Source organism: Oreochromis niloticus, linkage group LG12, assembly GCF_001858045.2.
Source record: "Oreochromis niloticus isolate F11D_XX linkage group LG12, O_niloticus_UMD_NMBU, whole genome shotgun sequence".
In the NCBI taxonomy this organism is placed as follows: Eukaryota; Metazoa; Chordata; class Actinopteri; order Cichliformes; family Cichlidae; genus Oreochromis; species Oreochromis niloticus.
In genome coordinates, this window is record NC_031977.2 from 8,772,810 (window position 1) to 8,785,462 (window position 12,653).

General features: G+C 41.2%; 1 protein-coding gene across 1 annotated transcript in view; it reads left to right on the forward strand.

The window, feature by feature from the left end:
• Positions 1-3,629: 3,629 nt before the first annotated feature.
• htr7c (5-hydroxytryptamine (serotonin) receptor 7c) overlaps positions 3,630-12,653 on the forward strand; it is a 33,987-nt gene continuing 24,963 nt past the window's right edge. The window contains exon 1 of the mRNA XM_005473025.4: positions 3,630-4,452. Coding sequence (XP_005473082.1) covers positions 3,995-4,452 — 458 coding nt within the window. The 5' untranslated portion in view covers positions 3,630-3,994. The remainder of the gene's footprint in view (positions 4,453-12,653) is intronic.

A 12,653-nucleotide genomic window follows, 5' to 3' on the forward strand; every position in this document is an offset into this window, starting at 1 on the left:
CTTAGGAAAGCTTTCTGCCACGTCCCAGGTGTGGACAAACTCTTATTTTTGCTTGATTTTTGTTTTGATTTTTGTAAAACAGTAAATTTCCAGAATAATCTAAAAAGCCATTGTGCAAAATAATCAAGGACAGCTGTACTTTTTACTTGGTCTGGTCGCAGACCAACTGGTTGCAGCAGATGTCCACCCCTGCCTGAGTCAGGTGTCTTCCTGTTAAAATGGATTTTTTCCTTTCCACTTTCACCAAGTTCTTGCTAAAAGGGGTCGTTTAATCGTTGGCGTTTTCTCTGTATTGTTGTAAAGCCTTTATCTTACAGTATAAAATGACTTGAGGTGGCTGTTGTTGTGATTTGGTGCTAAATACATAAAACTGAACTGAATTAATGTGTGACACTTTTAATGCAGACACAAAAATTGAGCAGAAGTGAATAGCGAGAGCGTGTCAGGTGTGTTTTGAGTGTTTCTGTACTAGTGCAGATATACATTTCTGTCTTTTTAAAATAGTCAATATAATTTAATCAGCAGTTAATCCTTTTTTAAAGCCTCACTGTTTTTTCCCTAAGGTTTAACTATTAGTGTAATTTCCTTTTTGGATGTCTTCAAGACATATTGGGATTTATTATGAATGTTTACATACATACCTGAATTCAGCCTGCAAGAAGTTTCTTACTGTTAAAAGTAAAAGTTTTTCCTCCCCGCTGTTGCCAAGTGCCCTTCAATAGGGGTGATTTGATTGTTGGGGTAGGGTCTTTAACTTATAATATAAAGCTCCTTGTGGTGACTGCTGTTCTGATTGGGCACTTTGTAAATAAAACTGAATTGAATTGAACTGCTATGAACTGGTCAGCTGTTACAAGCTGTTTCACAAGAAGGTCAGGTGTGATAACCTTCAACCACTCTCTGATGCTAGAAGGATCAGCAGGTAATAAATGGGAAAAAGAAGATGTAACTCTAACCTACAAACATGTAGGTTTGTCATGTCAAAAAAGAAGGGGATCCAGGTGTATGCTGGCACAGAGTTGCATGCTGATTTGCCAGCAATCAATTCCCAGAGACTCCTAACAGCATTGGCTGCAGATTTGCGCTAGAATGAGGAGTAACTTAGACTGATTTTTCACCGCTGAGAATGAATGTCGGGTCATGAACCTTTTTTTGTAACTCTCCTTGAGTTATTTTTAAAAATGACTCGCGGAGTAAGCTGCTAATAGCAGCTGAGAGTAAAGGCCGCGTTTGAAGAGCAGAACACAAACCCAAGAAGCTCCGATTTTTGTTTGTTCAGATGATTATGTATCAAAGCAGTGATTTTGCTTAATGGGCTTTTTAGGATGCTGCTGCAATTCCCTTTTCTCTCTTTGACTGAAATATGCTCTTAAATGCTTATTCTTGCTTTCTAGTAGTGACCTAGATTAGATCCAGATCACAACACACACTGTGAGTGAAGTTCTTTTAGCCACTCAAATGCTGCTTGCAGTGTTGATCAGTTTTTATGCTTTACTATTTAAATTATTCAGATATAAACATAGACTGAATGATGCTGCTTCATTACTGAGATGACACAGAAACTCACATGCATGTAACAGAGCGGTGCTCACATGTGGGGCCTGCTCAGCAATAAGGACACTCTGTTGTTTGTTGGTAATTCTTTTGGCCTTATTTCTCAAACAAATGTGTTTTCCTGCTCTGCTCCTCACTTACATTTTCTTGTCGTGATGAAATTACCCGCTTCTTGCCCGCTTTCTGCCCGATTGTCTCAATTTATTAAGGTCATGGTCGCAAATCTTCAATTTGCTGCCAGGAAAACCAAGACAAACAATGTCTGACTGATGAAGAGGGACAATCTCCACCTGTCTGCCTTCAGCCATAATCTACATCTGAAGAACAGATGTTGAGCTGACTGGCTGATAGCATTATGCTTGTGCATTTCAGAGGCACAGGTGAACGCCAAGTGCAGTGCGCTTGGACGAGATCAGCGGGGTTGCTTTTGGCAGCATGATTTTAAAAATAACTGGCGAGCCGGTGAAATTACAGGTTAAAGTGTAAAAACCTGATGGGCCGCCCAGATTTTTGCCGTGAAAGGAGCATGCTTTCTTAATGTTTTGGTTTCATTAAGGTTCTTACAGCTCGGCTAGAAGGGATCCAGCAAAAGTCACACGAGCTCACACGGGGGGTTGTTTATCGGACAGAGCCTTAGTAATCTGACATCCAAACAGGCCACAGGGGGATTGTTGTCAGGACGAGAAATCAAAACAAGTTTTGCATTTCAAAGTCACCTTCCATAACTGGTGCAAATTATACCTTTGCTTTTGCACTTTGAGCTGTTTTAATGTTTTATCCTGTTGCACCAGGTTTACTCTGGACCTCAATATACGTTCAGTTGTTGGAAGTGAAGCAGATTTATCCATGCACATAGACTGATGCATGGATCCTTTATTGAAGAAAAACACCAGACCAAACCTCGTTTGGAAATGGCTGTAAATGTTTCTTGTTGGATAGTGAACTGAGCAACTACAAAGTGACAAAAGAAATAAAAAATAAAAAATAAATAACAACCCCTCTCAGTGCAGGACCTTGAGAGGGGTTCAGACAAACAGTGACACATTGACAGCATGCCTTGCATAAGCTGGAAACCCTGACATCTGCACTAATGTCCTAAGCACAAATGGGCCAAATTTCCCTGACAGCAAGAGGTCTAGCAGAAACTGCCAGTGGTCACTGCCAATAATCTGGTGTGACAATCATTACTGACCTGTCACTCAGGTAATGGTGAGTAAAAGGCCAAGGCTGCGGTGGTCTGCACTAGGCATGAAAGTGGTTGTGGGGAGGGGACGGCTATGACAGCACAGGCCCCTGGACAGCCAGAGGGGACAAACATACCACAGCTGCTCCTGCTGCCCGGACGGTGATGCAAGCAAGCGGCCAAAAGTCCTGGGAAGCTTTCCCACTTCCCCCCAGTGTCTCCCAGCGTCATCAGCATTGCTGGATTTTCTCTTTTGATTTGTCTTTAGTGCGGATGCTTTTCTCAAAGCCATGGCAACCAAGAAAAGCATCAGCACAAAAGCACACTGGGAGAAAATGTACCTTTTGTTAAGTGGTTTTGCATTTTGAGTGTCTAATGCGTCCTACTATTAGAAAACATGTGTTTTTTTGTTTTTTTTTTGCATGTCGGAGGCACTGGAAGAATGCCCTTAAGTTCATTTCCTGTTTCTTTTTCAGATTTAACAGACATGTGGAGATATCTGTCATGCAAAATTTACTGCAGGTTTTTTTCCTCCCTCCATGAAAGACTGGACCGTAAAGAGCTTTAAAATAAGCAGCTGAGTTTCAAGTCAGTTCTTTCTGAAAGCAATATTGTTTAGAAGAAAGTAAGGTTGCATTGTTTTCCAAATACGAACTCGAACATATTCTGTTCATAACATTTGTACATCATGTCTTTTTGAGGGGGAGCCCTGTGGCTAGATGCACCAACATGCACATCACTAATAAAGGCTTTTCACGTTCTAACCTCTCCCAACCCACCGCGAAACCACTTCTGTAGGCTTATGTCCATATGCGTCAAGTTCTTAGGCTGTCTCTGCGTCCTAGCACATGCGTCACATTGATAGGTGCGGTTTGCGCATCGCAACTCCCCAAAGAGGCAAGTCCATATTTGTCGAGGTGATGCACTGAGCAGCAGGCATTTCTGGAGTAGCTATATTTAAATTCTGCAACTTTTTTCTGCTCCCTTCCTGATTGATCATTTTGGAGAAGTTATATTTCCCTATAGGGATGTACCACGTGTCCGGATAGCACTTCTTGAGACGAATCATTGATAAACAGAAGACAGTTAAGAACCCTGTTGAGTTGCTGGCAGCTCCGATGTGGTGCAGCTGCAACACACTCGATGTAAAACCGCTGGACAGGAACCGACAGCAGGTCACACACATCCAAATATGCGCGTAACTGGAGTGCTCTGGCGAGGCCACCCTTGCACCCCTATCCGGATAACATTGTCGTGATGTTCAATATTTCGGGGATTGAGCCCACTTTTAACAAGAAGGAGGACAATTCCGAAGTTATCAATGGCTCTCTGCAGCTTCTCCTCGTCACCATCAGCCCCACAGCCATGTGGAACGAGTCGTGCGGGGAGCAGCTGCAGGATTTCACTCGCCCGGAGAAGATCGTTATCGGGGTGATGCTGGCGATCATCACGGCGGTCACAGTGATGGGAAACACGCTGGTGGTGATCGCGGTGTGCGTGGTGAAGAAACTGAGACAGCCTTCAAACTATCTGCTGGTGTCTTTGGCGGTGGCTGACCTGTCAGTGGCAATAGTAGTCATGCCGTTCGTGATCGTGACAGATCTCACCGGGGGCAAGTGGCTTTTTGGGGAGGTGTTCTGCAACATCTTCATCGGCATGGATGTAATGTGCTGCACTGCCTCCATCATGACCCTGTGTGTGATCAGCGTGGATAGGTAAGTTTCCAAAAGTTTTCAAAGCACTGTATCAGAGCTGCTTTCGTTACTGCTTTGATGACTTTCGTTATGCACAGGTACCAAAATTACGCACGCAGCGCGCAGCGCGTTAACCGAAGCCAAGAACAGACCAAGCTGCAAATGAAGTAATGATCCGCAAGCGGAGCGAATGAAATAACGATGTTGTTCTGTGAGACATTCACACGCATTTGCGTAGTTATTTGTGCGGTTGAAGCCACTGGAGCAGAAGATGAGTTCATAGACTGTGAATGATCTACAGCAGGTCTTATTCATTTGCTTGACCGGACCACGGCAGCAGCATTTCCTGTATGCTTTGAGGATCAGCGCCCATTGACCTTACAGCAGCTATTTCCTTTATAGATGACTTACCAATGTCCTGCATATCTGCTCCAGTTGATGTAGGTTGCCCCTTCTCACTGTTAGTCTTAACAACAAGAACAAAGCAGCGGGGAAAATTCCCTTTAAGTGCATGCAGCAGTACACAGTGTAAATTTCATATTAGAAATCTGAACTGTTTTTTTTTTTGTCACAGAAAAAACTCAAATATGATCTTTCATATTTATTTTTTTGCCCATTTTCTATTTGTCCCTATTCATGAAACTGAATTCCCAGTTAATTGCTTTACATTCCACTTTCAAAATGGGGAATGTAAGACCTGAGCTCTCATCCCCACACACCAAAATCCCACTGCGCATCTCAGGTATTGGAGTGACTGCTCACAAAACCTGAGCTAACTCTGCTCGTAAAGAGAAATGAGAATTTTCCACTGCTCTCAATACAATCCACACTGTGATAAACATCAGGTGATTGGTGTAACCAATCTGCCCCTGTAACCATAATGAAGGAAGAGGCTCATGGTTGTATTGATTAACTGATTATTTCCCTTGACTTTCCAATCAGATGTTATTACCTCAGGGTATTATGCTCAGAATTATGCATGTTTCCTGTGTGTGAATGAGTGAAGCACGTGGGGCTTAAGTACGCTTGATAAGCTAATGATATTATGGGAGGAACTGGCTCACAGATATCACACTGTGATACTGTGATTGCACCAGTCAGCTGTAGTAAAGCTGACAGAAGTATGGATGTGTTTTGGGTTGGTTGATGAGTTTGGATAGAGGCTGAGGGTTAGGTCCCCTATGGAACCATGTGGAACCAATAACCTGTAATATTGCTTAAAAGTTTGAAGCCACTTTAAATAGTTCTTATTTTTGAAAAAAAAAAAAAGAACTATTGAATGGATCAAGGCATTCCAGTTTCTTTTTGAAACGGAAGTTCTAAAAAATGTAGGCCTTTGCCAAAAACCTAAAAATTTGACACAAGATTGCATCCAATGGTGTACAGTACTCCCCTCACAGAACTGCCAACCTGCACAGCTGAGCTACAAGACAAGTAAAGCATATCTCTGGTTTAAGAAACAGATGCCTCATAGATTCTCAGCTGGGAGCTTCATTAAGTGGTATCTCTGCAATACCAGTCTCAGGGCATGAACAACAGTGAAGAGGGCACTCTTGGATGCTAAGTTTGACTGCAGAGCAGTGAAAACAGGAGAACAAAAAAAAAAAAGTGCCACGAGGAGGAAATATTTCAAACATGTCAAAGAACACGGATGTGGGACAGGTGGTGAATGGAGGTTTCAGTTTTTAGACCAGGAAGAAGAACATCTGTGAGATGCAGAACCAATGAAAGGTTTGTTGTAGGTGCTTGATGTCATTTGTCAAGTCTGCTGGAAAAAATGGGATGCCTTGGTGGCACATGTTTTCTCCGTTACTTTGCCATACTCTACAAACATGGCCCGATAAGAGCTGATCTCTCCCAACAGTACAACAGTATGCTCATGCAAAGCACAGCTCTAAATATGAAGAACTCTTTAGAGTAGAAGCAGTTAGCTTAACCCTATTGAGCTGTCCTGTGAACAGCTTGACTGTTTGGTGCATATGAATTGCTCAGGAAACCAATTTAGCAAGTAGGAGGTACATCAGGAAGCATGGGGTTAATGTCTCTAGATTACCTCAATGAAGACAGAATGCCAAAGGTCTGCTGGACTCTGGTTTCTGCAAATGGAATGGAAATCCTTTGAAAAAAGCAAAATTTGAAGGACAAAAAAGAATAGTATTAGAAATCATAACTGCCTTTTACAAATCATTTAATGACTAAAAGTATGATTAAGAAATTTTCTGCGTGAACCCAAACTTGTACATCACGCAAGCTGAACTCATCGGAGCCAATCTGAAAAGGATCAGAGAGACTGTGGCAAAAAGCCTTTGCTGATCTTACCCACTTGCTGTGATTATAAATGTGGCATGCTCATACTATACACTCAAAAAGGACAGATGGAGCCACCTTTGAGCGAGTGTGTCTGTAAAAACACAGCGTCTAATTGAATCTGTAGCCGTGAAATCAAAACCAAGTCACCGAGCCACCAAGGTTGCTTTCTGCATCTGTCTGACCTTCCCCTAGCAAACGACTGAAAGAGAATTTCAGCTAATGTTGTATCAGTTTAGGTTTGTTTTCATCCCTAACACCAGCTCTACAGGCAGTCCCCCCGAAGTGTTTGTGTCGATCTCCATGAAAACAGAGTCAGTTTAATTAAACAATGCAGTGTGTGTTGGGCATATGATTCACAACAGGAAGTGTAGAGATCACTCATTAGGATGAGAATTACCAATTAGACGCATGATTAGCTGTAATTAAGGGCCTCTCGCAGTCGTCTCAGAGTCCCAAGGACATGCGTTCTAAAAAAAAGAGAAGCTCAAGAGCAGTGCTGCAAATTGACCAGATGTGTTTGCAGCGATTATATGCTCCCTGAAGCCTAGGTGTTCCACAACAGAGAGGACTATTGATTTTCTCTCAGAGCCCATTTAGATTTAAAGGGGAGAGCGTGCGATGTATATGCCAACATAGAAGGACGGTCTCTAGTGTAAGTGGTTGATTCATTTATGATCCTGGATTTGACAGAGTTCAGTGGCGGTGTTTCAGCGTGATCGCTGTCATCCTGGTGGAATACAGTATCTCCGTAAGGTCATATCATTCATCCTGTTAGAACTGTGGCACAGGAATGAGTTTGTAGCTGTGCTGAAAGAAGAATCAGACAGTCCTTGAAGCAAACTTAATGTCACATATAAAAACAAAAGTGTGTCCCTTTAATAATTCTTAGCCTGATCAAAGACCCATGCTATTGTATTTTTTGTCAGTAAGGCAATTTACTGGTGCGCATTCATAAAGAAATATGTAATTAACTAAATTACCAGCCAGCAAATTAAGCCTTGGTCTAACTCTAAGCTCTCAGTCTCTTACCACTGCAAACTGTGCCTTATAAAAATGACTTGACAAGCGTGAGACTTGAGCAGTTTGCCTGCGCAGGGGAAGCATTTCCTGTTTCAGCGAACAATGTGAGAGAAAACATTCTTACTGTGACTCCAAAGGGTTTCAGTCTTCTCACATTAGCCCAACAACACCATGGTGTTAATAAAATGACCAGATAGGAACTTTGTGTGTGTGTGTCTTCTCATCTAATCCAGCAAGTTAAATAAAAAAAAAAAAAATCAAACTACTAGAAAAGTTTTAGCAGCAGACAATCTGGCAATCAGAATTGCAGTTTTAAGGCAGAGGGCCAGCAAGAGGCAAATAAGGGTTATTTTGAGTTGTGGCTCATGCAAAGCTACATTAACAGAGTCCAAGAACAAAAATAGAGAGCTGGAAACGAGCACAATAAAACTACATCCATGATGTGTCACGTCAAGTAATTAGCTCTGATCTTCTTTGTTTTTTCTTTGCCATTATTCTCCTTTGAGTCTCTGCTTCACCACAAGTGACTTATGTTTAGATAAAACTCATTTACATTTCATTACGTACATCAGTTCAACTGCTCACTAGTACAAATATTTAATCAGCCAATCACATGGCAGCAACTCAGTTCATTTAGGCATGTAGATGTGGGCAAGTTAGCTACATACCAATTTGACGATCAAATTGAGCATCAGAATGGGGAAAATTGATGGTTTAAGTCACTTTAAATGTGGCATGGCTGTTGAGGCCACACGGCCAGAAACTGCTGATCTGTTTGGATTTTTCACATCTTACAGAGAATGATCTGAGAAAGAAAATCAAAAATCCAGTGAGCATCAGTTCTGAAGGCAAAAACACCTTCTTTGATGCCAGATATCAGAGGAGAGGCCAGACTGCTTTGAGCTGATAGGAAAGTAATAGTAACCCAAATATCTAATCGTTACAACTAAGATATGCAGAAGAGCATCTCTGAATGCACAGCACGTCAAACTGTGCAGCTGATGGGCTACAGCAGCAGAAGACCACACCAGGTGCCACTCCTCTGAGTTAAGAACAGGAAACTGAGGCTATAATTCACACAGACTCAGCAAACTACAACAACAGAAGATTGGAAAAATGTCGTCATAAACATCATGAAAGCATGGATCCATCCTGCTTTGTATCAACAGTTCAGGCTGGTGGTGGTGCAACAGTGTGGGGATATTTTCTTGGCACACTTTGAGTTCCCTTCCCCCCCCCTCATCCTTTCATGACCACAGTGTACTCATCTTCTGATGGGCACATGCTGGTTAACACACGCCCAGCAGGATAACACCATGTCACAAAGCTCAAATCATTTCAGAGCAGTTTCCTGAACACAGCAGTGAGTTCGCTGTACTCAAATGTCCTCAACAGTCACCAGATATCAATCCAACAGAGCACCTTTGGGATGTGGTGGAACAGGAGATTCACATCATGTATGTGAATCTGACAAATCTGCAGCAACTGTGTGACGACGCCATGTCACTATGGACCAAAATCTCAAAGGAATGTTTCCTGGGTCTTGTTGAAGCTCTGCCACGAAGAATAAAGGCAGTTGTGAAACCGAAAGCTGTCCAACCCAGTGCTAGCAAGGTGTAACTAATACATGAACTGGCGAGTGTATTTGATTAGTGCCACCACGAGGAGTCATGTTTTAGAGACTGTGGTGAGTCAGATATGTGGTACAATTCTTTAGGAGCACCTATATACAACAGTGTAATAAAACATATTGATATTTGGTGCTAAAGTAACAATAATTGTGTGTATATTGCTCTATCGATATATGGAAATATATAAAAACCCATTAAGAAATTATTATTAAACTTTCTAGAAAGATTTGACTTTCATTTAAAAAAGCACCGTCCTATGTTTTCTGTTCTAAATATATATATTCTAAACAAACAACCTGCTGCTCTACTCCCAAAATACCCAGTAATATAAAAAGCTTCAGTTAGTTTGTACTGTTTGTGCAAATGGAGACTTAGAGTTTGACTGTAAAAGCGCGTTCATCACCTCCAGCCTCTTTAAATGGAGATTCAATAGTGCAAATCGAAGCTAACACACCAAAGCATGACCCAGTCACAGCAGAAGAGTCAGTCTCTTGATGTGCTGTGAAGTGAAGAAAAGTGAAGTTACATACCCAAGGCCTCCTGCCCGAACTAACGTAGGCCTGCTCCTTCATACAGCGTTCCAGCATGCACTTTCAGTAGCAGCCTTCATGCCCACTTCCCTAAAAAGTTAGTATCACTTTAGGCTACATTCAGTTTTTACCTTGACTGAGAGTAATATGTTGTACGCTCAATAATTCAGAAGTCAAAGATGAATGATTTATTCACAACAGTGGGAAGCGAGGAAAGTCCTTTTTTCTGTAGTTCCCCAGAAGTCTAAGAAAAGACGACTCTGAAGGAACGGAGGAGTGGGGCTTGTTAAATTTGCAAATCAAATGGCTTAACTGTCAGTGAACTTGTCTAAGACGGAGAGGGATGTAGGTCAAGAAAAAAAAATATCACAGGAATGGAGCGAAGTAAACTTTTCCATCAAGGTTCAGACTTAGTGCAACATAGGTGTGATCACACCTGTAAGCTCCTGCAGGGAGTGCGATGGATGGGGGGAAGTATGTCAACCGGTTCTCCGCAACTGATAATATTTTTTGTGAAGGAGGCGTGCACTTTTGTCCCAGGAGAGACTTCCTTTGCTTAGAGCAGCTGGGAAATGTCCACCTGCAGCACCACACATAGATGACTTGACCTCTGTGATGTTTCCTGTGGTAATAAGATGTGACACTAAAGCGCCACTTTCCTGGGCACTATCCGCTCCCCGCTTGTCGGCCACCTCTCCAAAATCTGAAGGAACAGACATCTCAGACGAGGCCTGTGCAATCAGGTCATGCTCATAAAGATGTGCTTAATCAGTAAAGAAAGTGTGTTTTGGGATTAAACAGGATGTCACAGTGAATTTTTAATTCCTGTGGACCCAACCAGGTTAGAGAAAGTGCTAAACTTGAGAGGTTTTAGAGACCACACGAGACCCACTTCCTGTTGCAAACCTCTACAGCTTTTCTTTTACTCCGAGCAGATAAACCACTCTTGTATTTAAGAGGAAACAGTATTTACTTTTAAAATGCATCACTGTTCCTGCAATGTAGACAAACACTTCTTCTTCTAAAGCAAACTGCTGTCAGTGAAAAACATTTCAGAGCAGCATTAAATAAAAATGCTGGGAGCAGGATTTTTTCTTTTTTAGATCAAGTTAATCATTGATAAATCCTGCTTACACAACGCACCATAACCATCCTGTTTAACGGTCTGTTTGAGTTTTATTAGAGGAGCATGCAAAGCGAAAGACAAATTGCACATTGATCATGTGACAGGGTGAGGTGTGTGTGGGAATGGACCTGTAGGGGTTTGAAATAACTGAGAACAAAAAAAAAAAATCAAAGAGAAGAGAGTGAAATTATAAAAATGATCGCAATGTTGTATTGCTGTTTGAAGGCTTTAGTTTTCAGCACATGATGCAGGCAAACATTATCATTATCCTTCTTGTTAGTTATATGCTTTCCACAGCATGTCTTTTAGCCTGTCTTCCTTCTCTCATGGCCGCCCCTTCCTGAACCTTCCATAGATTTCTTCCTGTTAAAAGAGAGTTTTTCCTCCCCACTGTCACCAAACTGCTTGCTCATAGGGGGTCAAATGATTGTTGAGTTTTCTCTGTATGTATTATTGTAGGGTCTACCTAACAATATAAAGCCCCTGTGGTGACTGTTGTTGTGATTTGGAGCTGCATAAATAAAACTGAATTGAATTGAATTATAGCGAAGTCAGATCCAGTGTCAGTCACAGTGTGTCATGTGTATTCACTACATTTGGAAGTTACATTAATGAAGAGATTTCAGTTTGTTGATTGAGATTTATCATTAAATGCACTTAAAATTAAACAGGACTGATTTCAGCATTGTTTCAGGATTGATATGAATTCATAAATGAAGAAATTAAAACTCAAAACTGTGGTCCAATACGAGAATATAAGGGAGACTATTGCAGTGACAGTGTCTAATTTTACTGTATATACTGTGGAAAACTGCACAAGCCACACATATGAAAAAATGTGAAACATGAGTGGCGGTTGAGGCAAACCTAACCTCCAAATCTGGGTCTTTACAATCTGCACAGTAGCGTGCACTCTGTGCTTTACACTGATCAATCAGATCAACCTGCAAGCAAACAAGCTTATTAACAGAGAATGCAACTAAAAGAAAGTGACACAGATTATACCAACCTGACCCCGTCACTGTCATCTGACAATTTACAGTTTTTGTATATTCTTTGATTTTTGCATAATACATTTAGCACATTTAATACTATATTAATTAGTTAAGTATAGAAAATAAATTCAATCAAAAATATTTTTCTGGTCATGGGCCTTGACACACATAGAAGTTTTAAATTCTCAGTTTGTGTTAATTTTCCCAGCATTTTTCAGCCCTCATAACATCATAATTACAGCAAATAGCCTCAGAACATTTAAGCTTTGTTAAAAAGTCCAAGTCAAACCACTTTTATGTCAACTCCATGTGTCACAATCTAAAGCCAAACTCTTGTTTAAGCTTTTTGGACAACCAAATCTGGTTATCAATATCATTTTGAACTCCATGTTCATGATGCAGAGTAACAGAAACAAGCATTAGCACCCTGAATGTTTTATCTGTTTTTTGATAACTCACTCGAGGAAACTTTAAAATGTGTATTTTGGGTAAACCTTTGTGTGAAAGGTGTCGGGTCAAAACAATAACATATGTAGCGTCTGAGAGCAGTAGCTTATCTTGTATTTACCAAAAATTGGATATCAGTCCACGAGGCATTGTGTATCAAAAT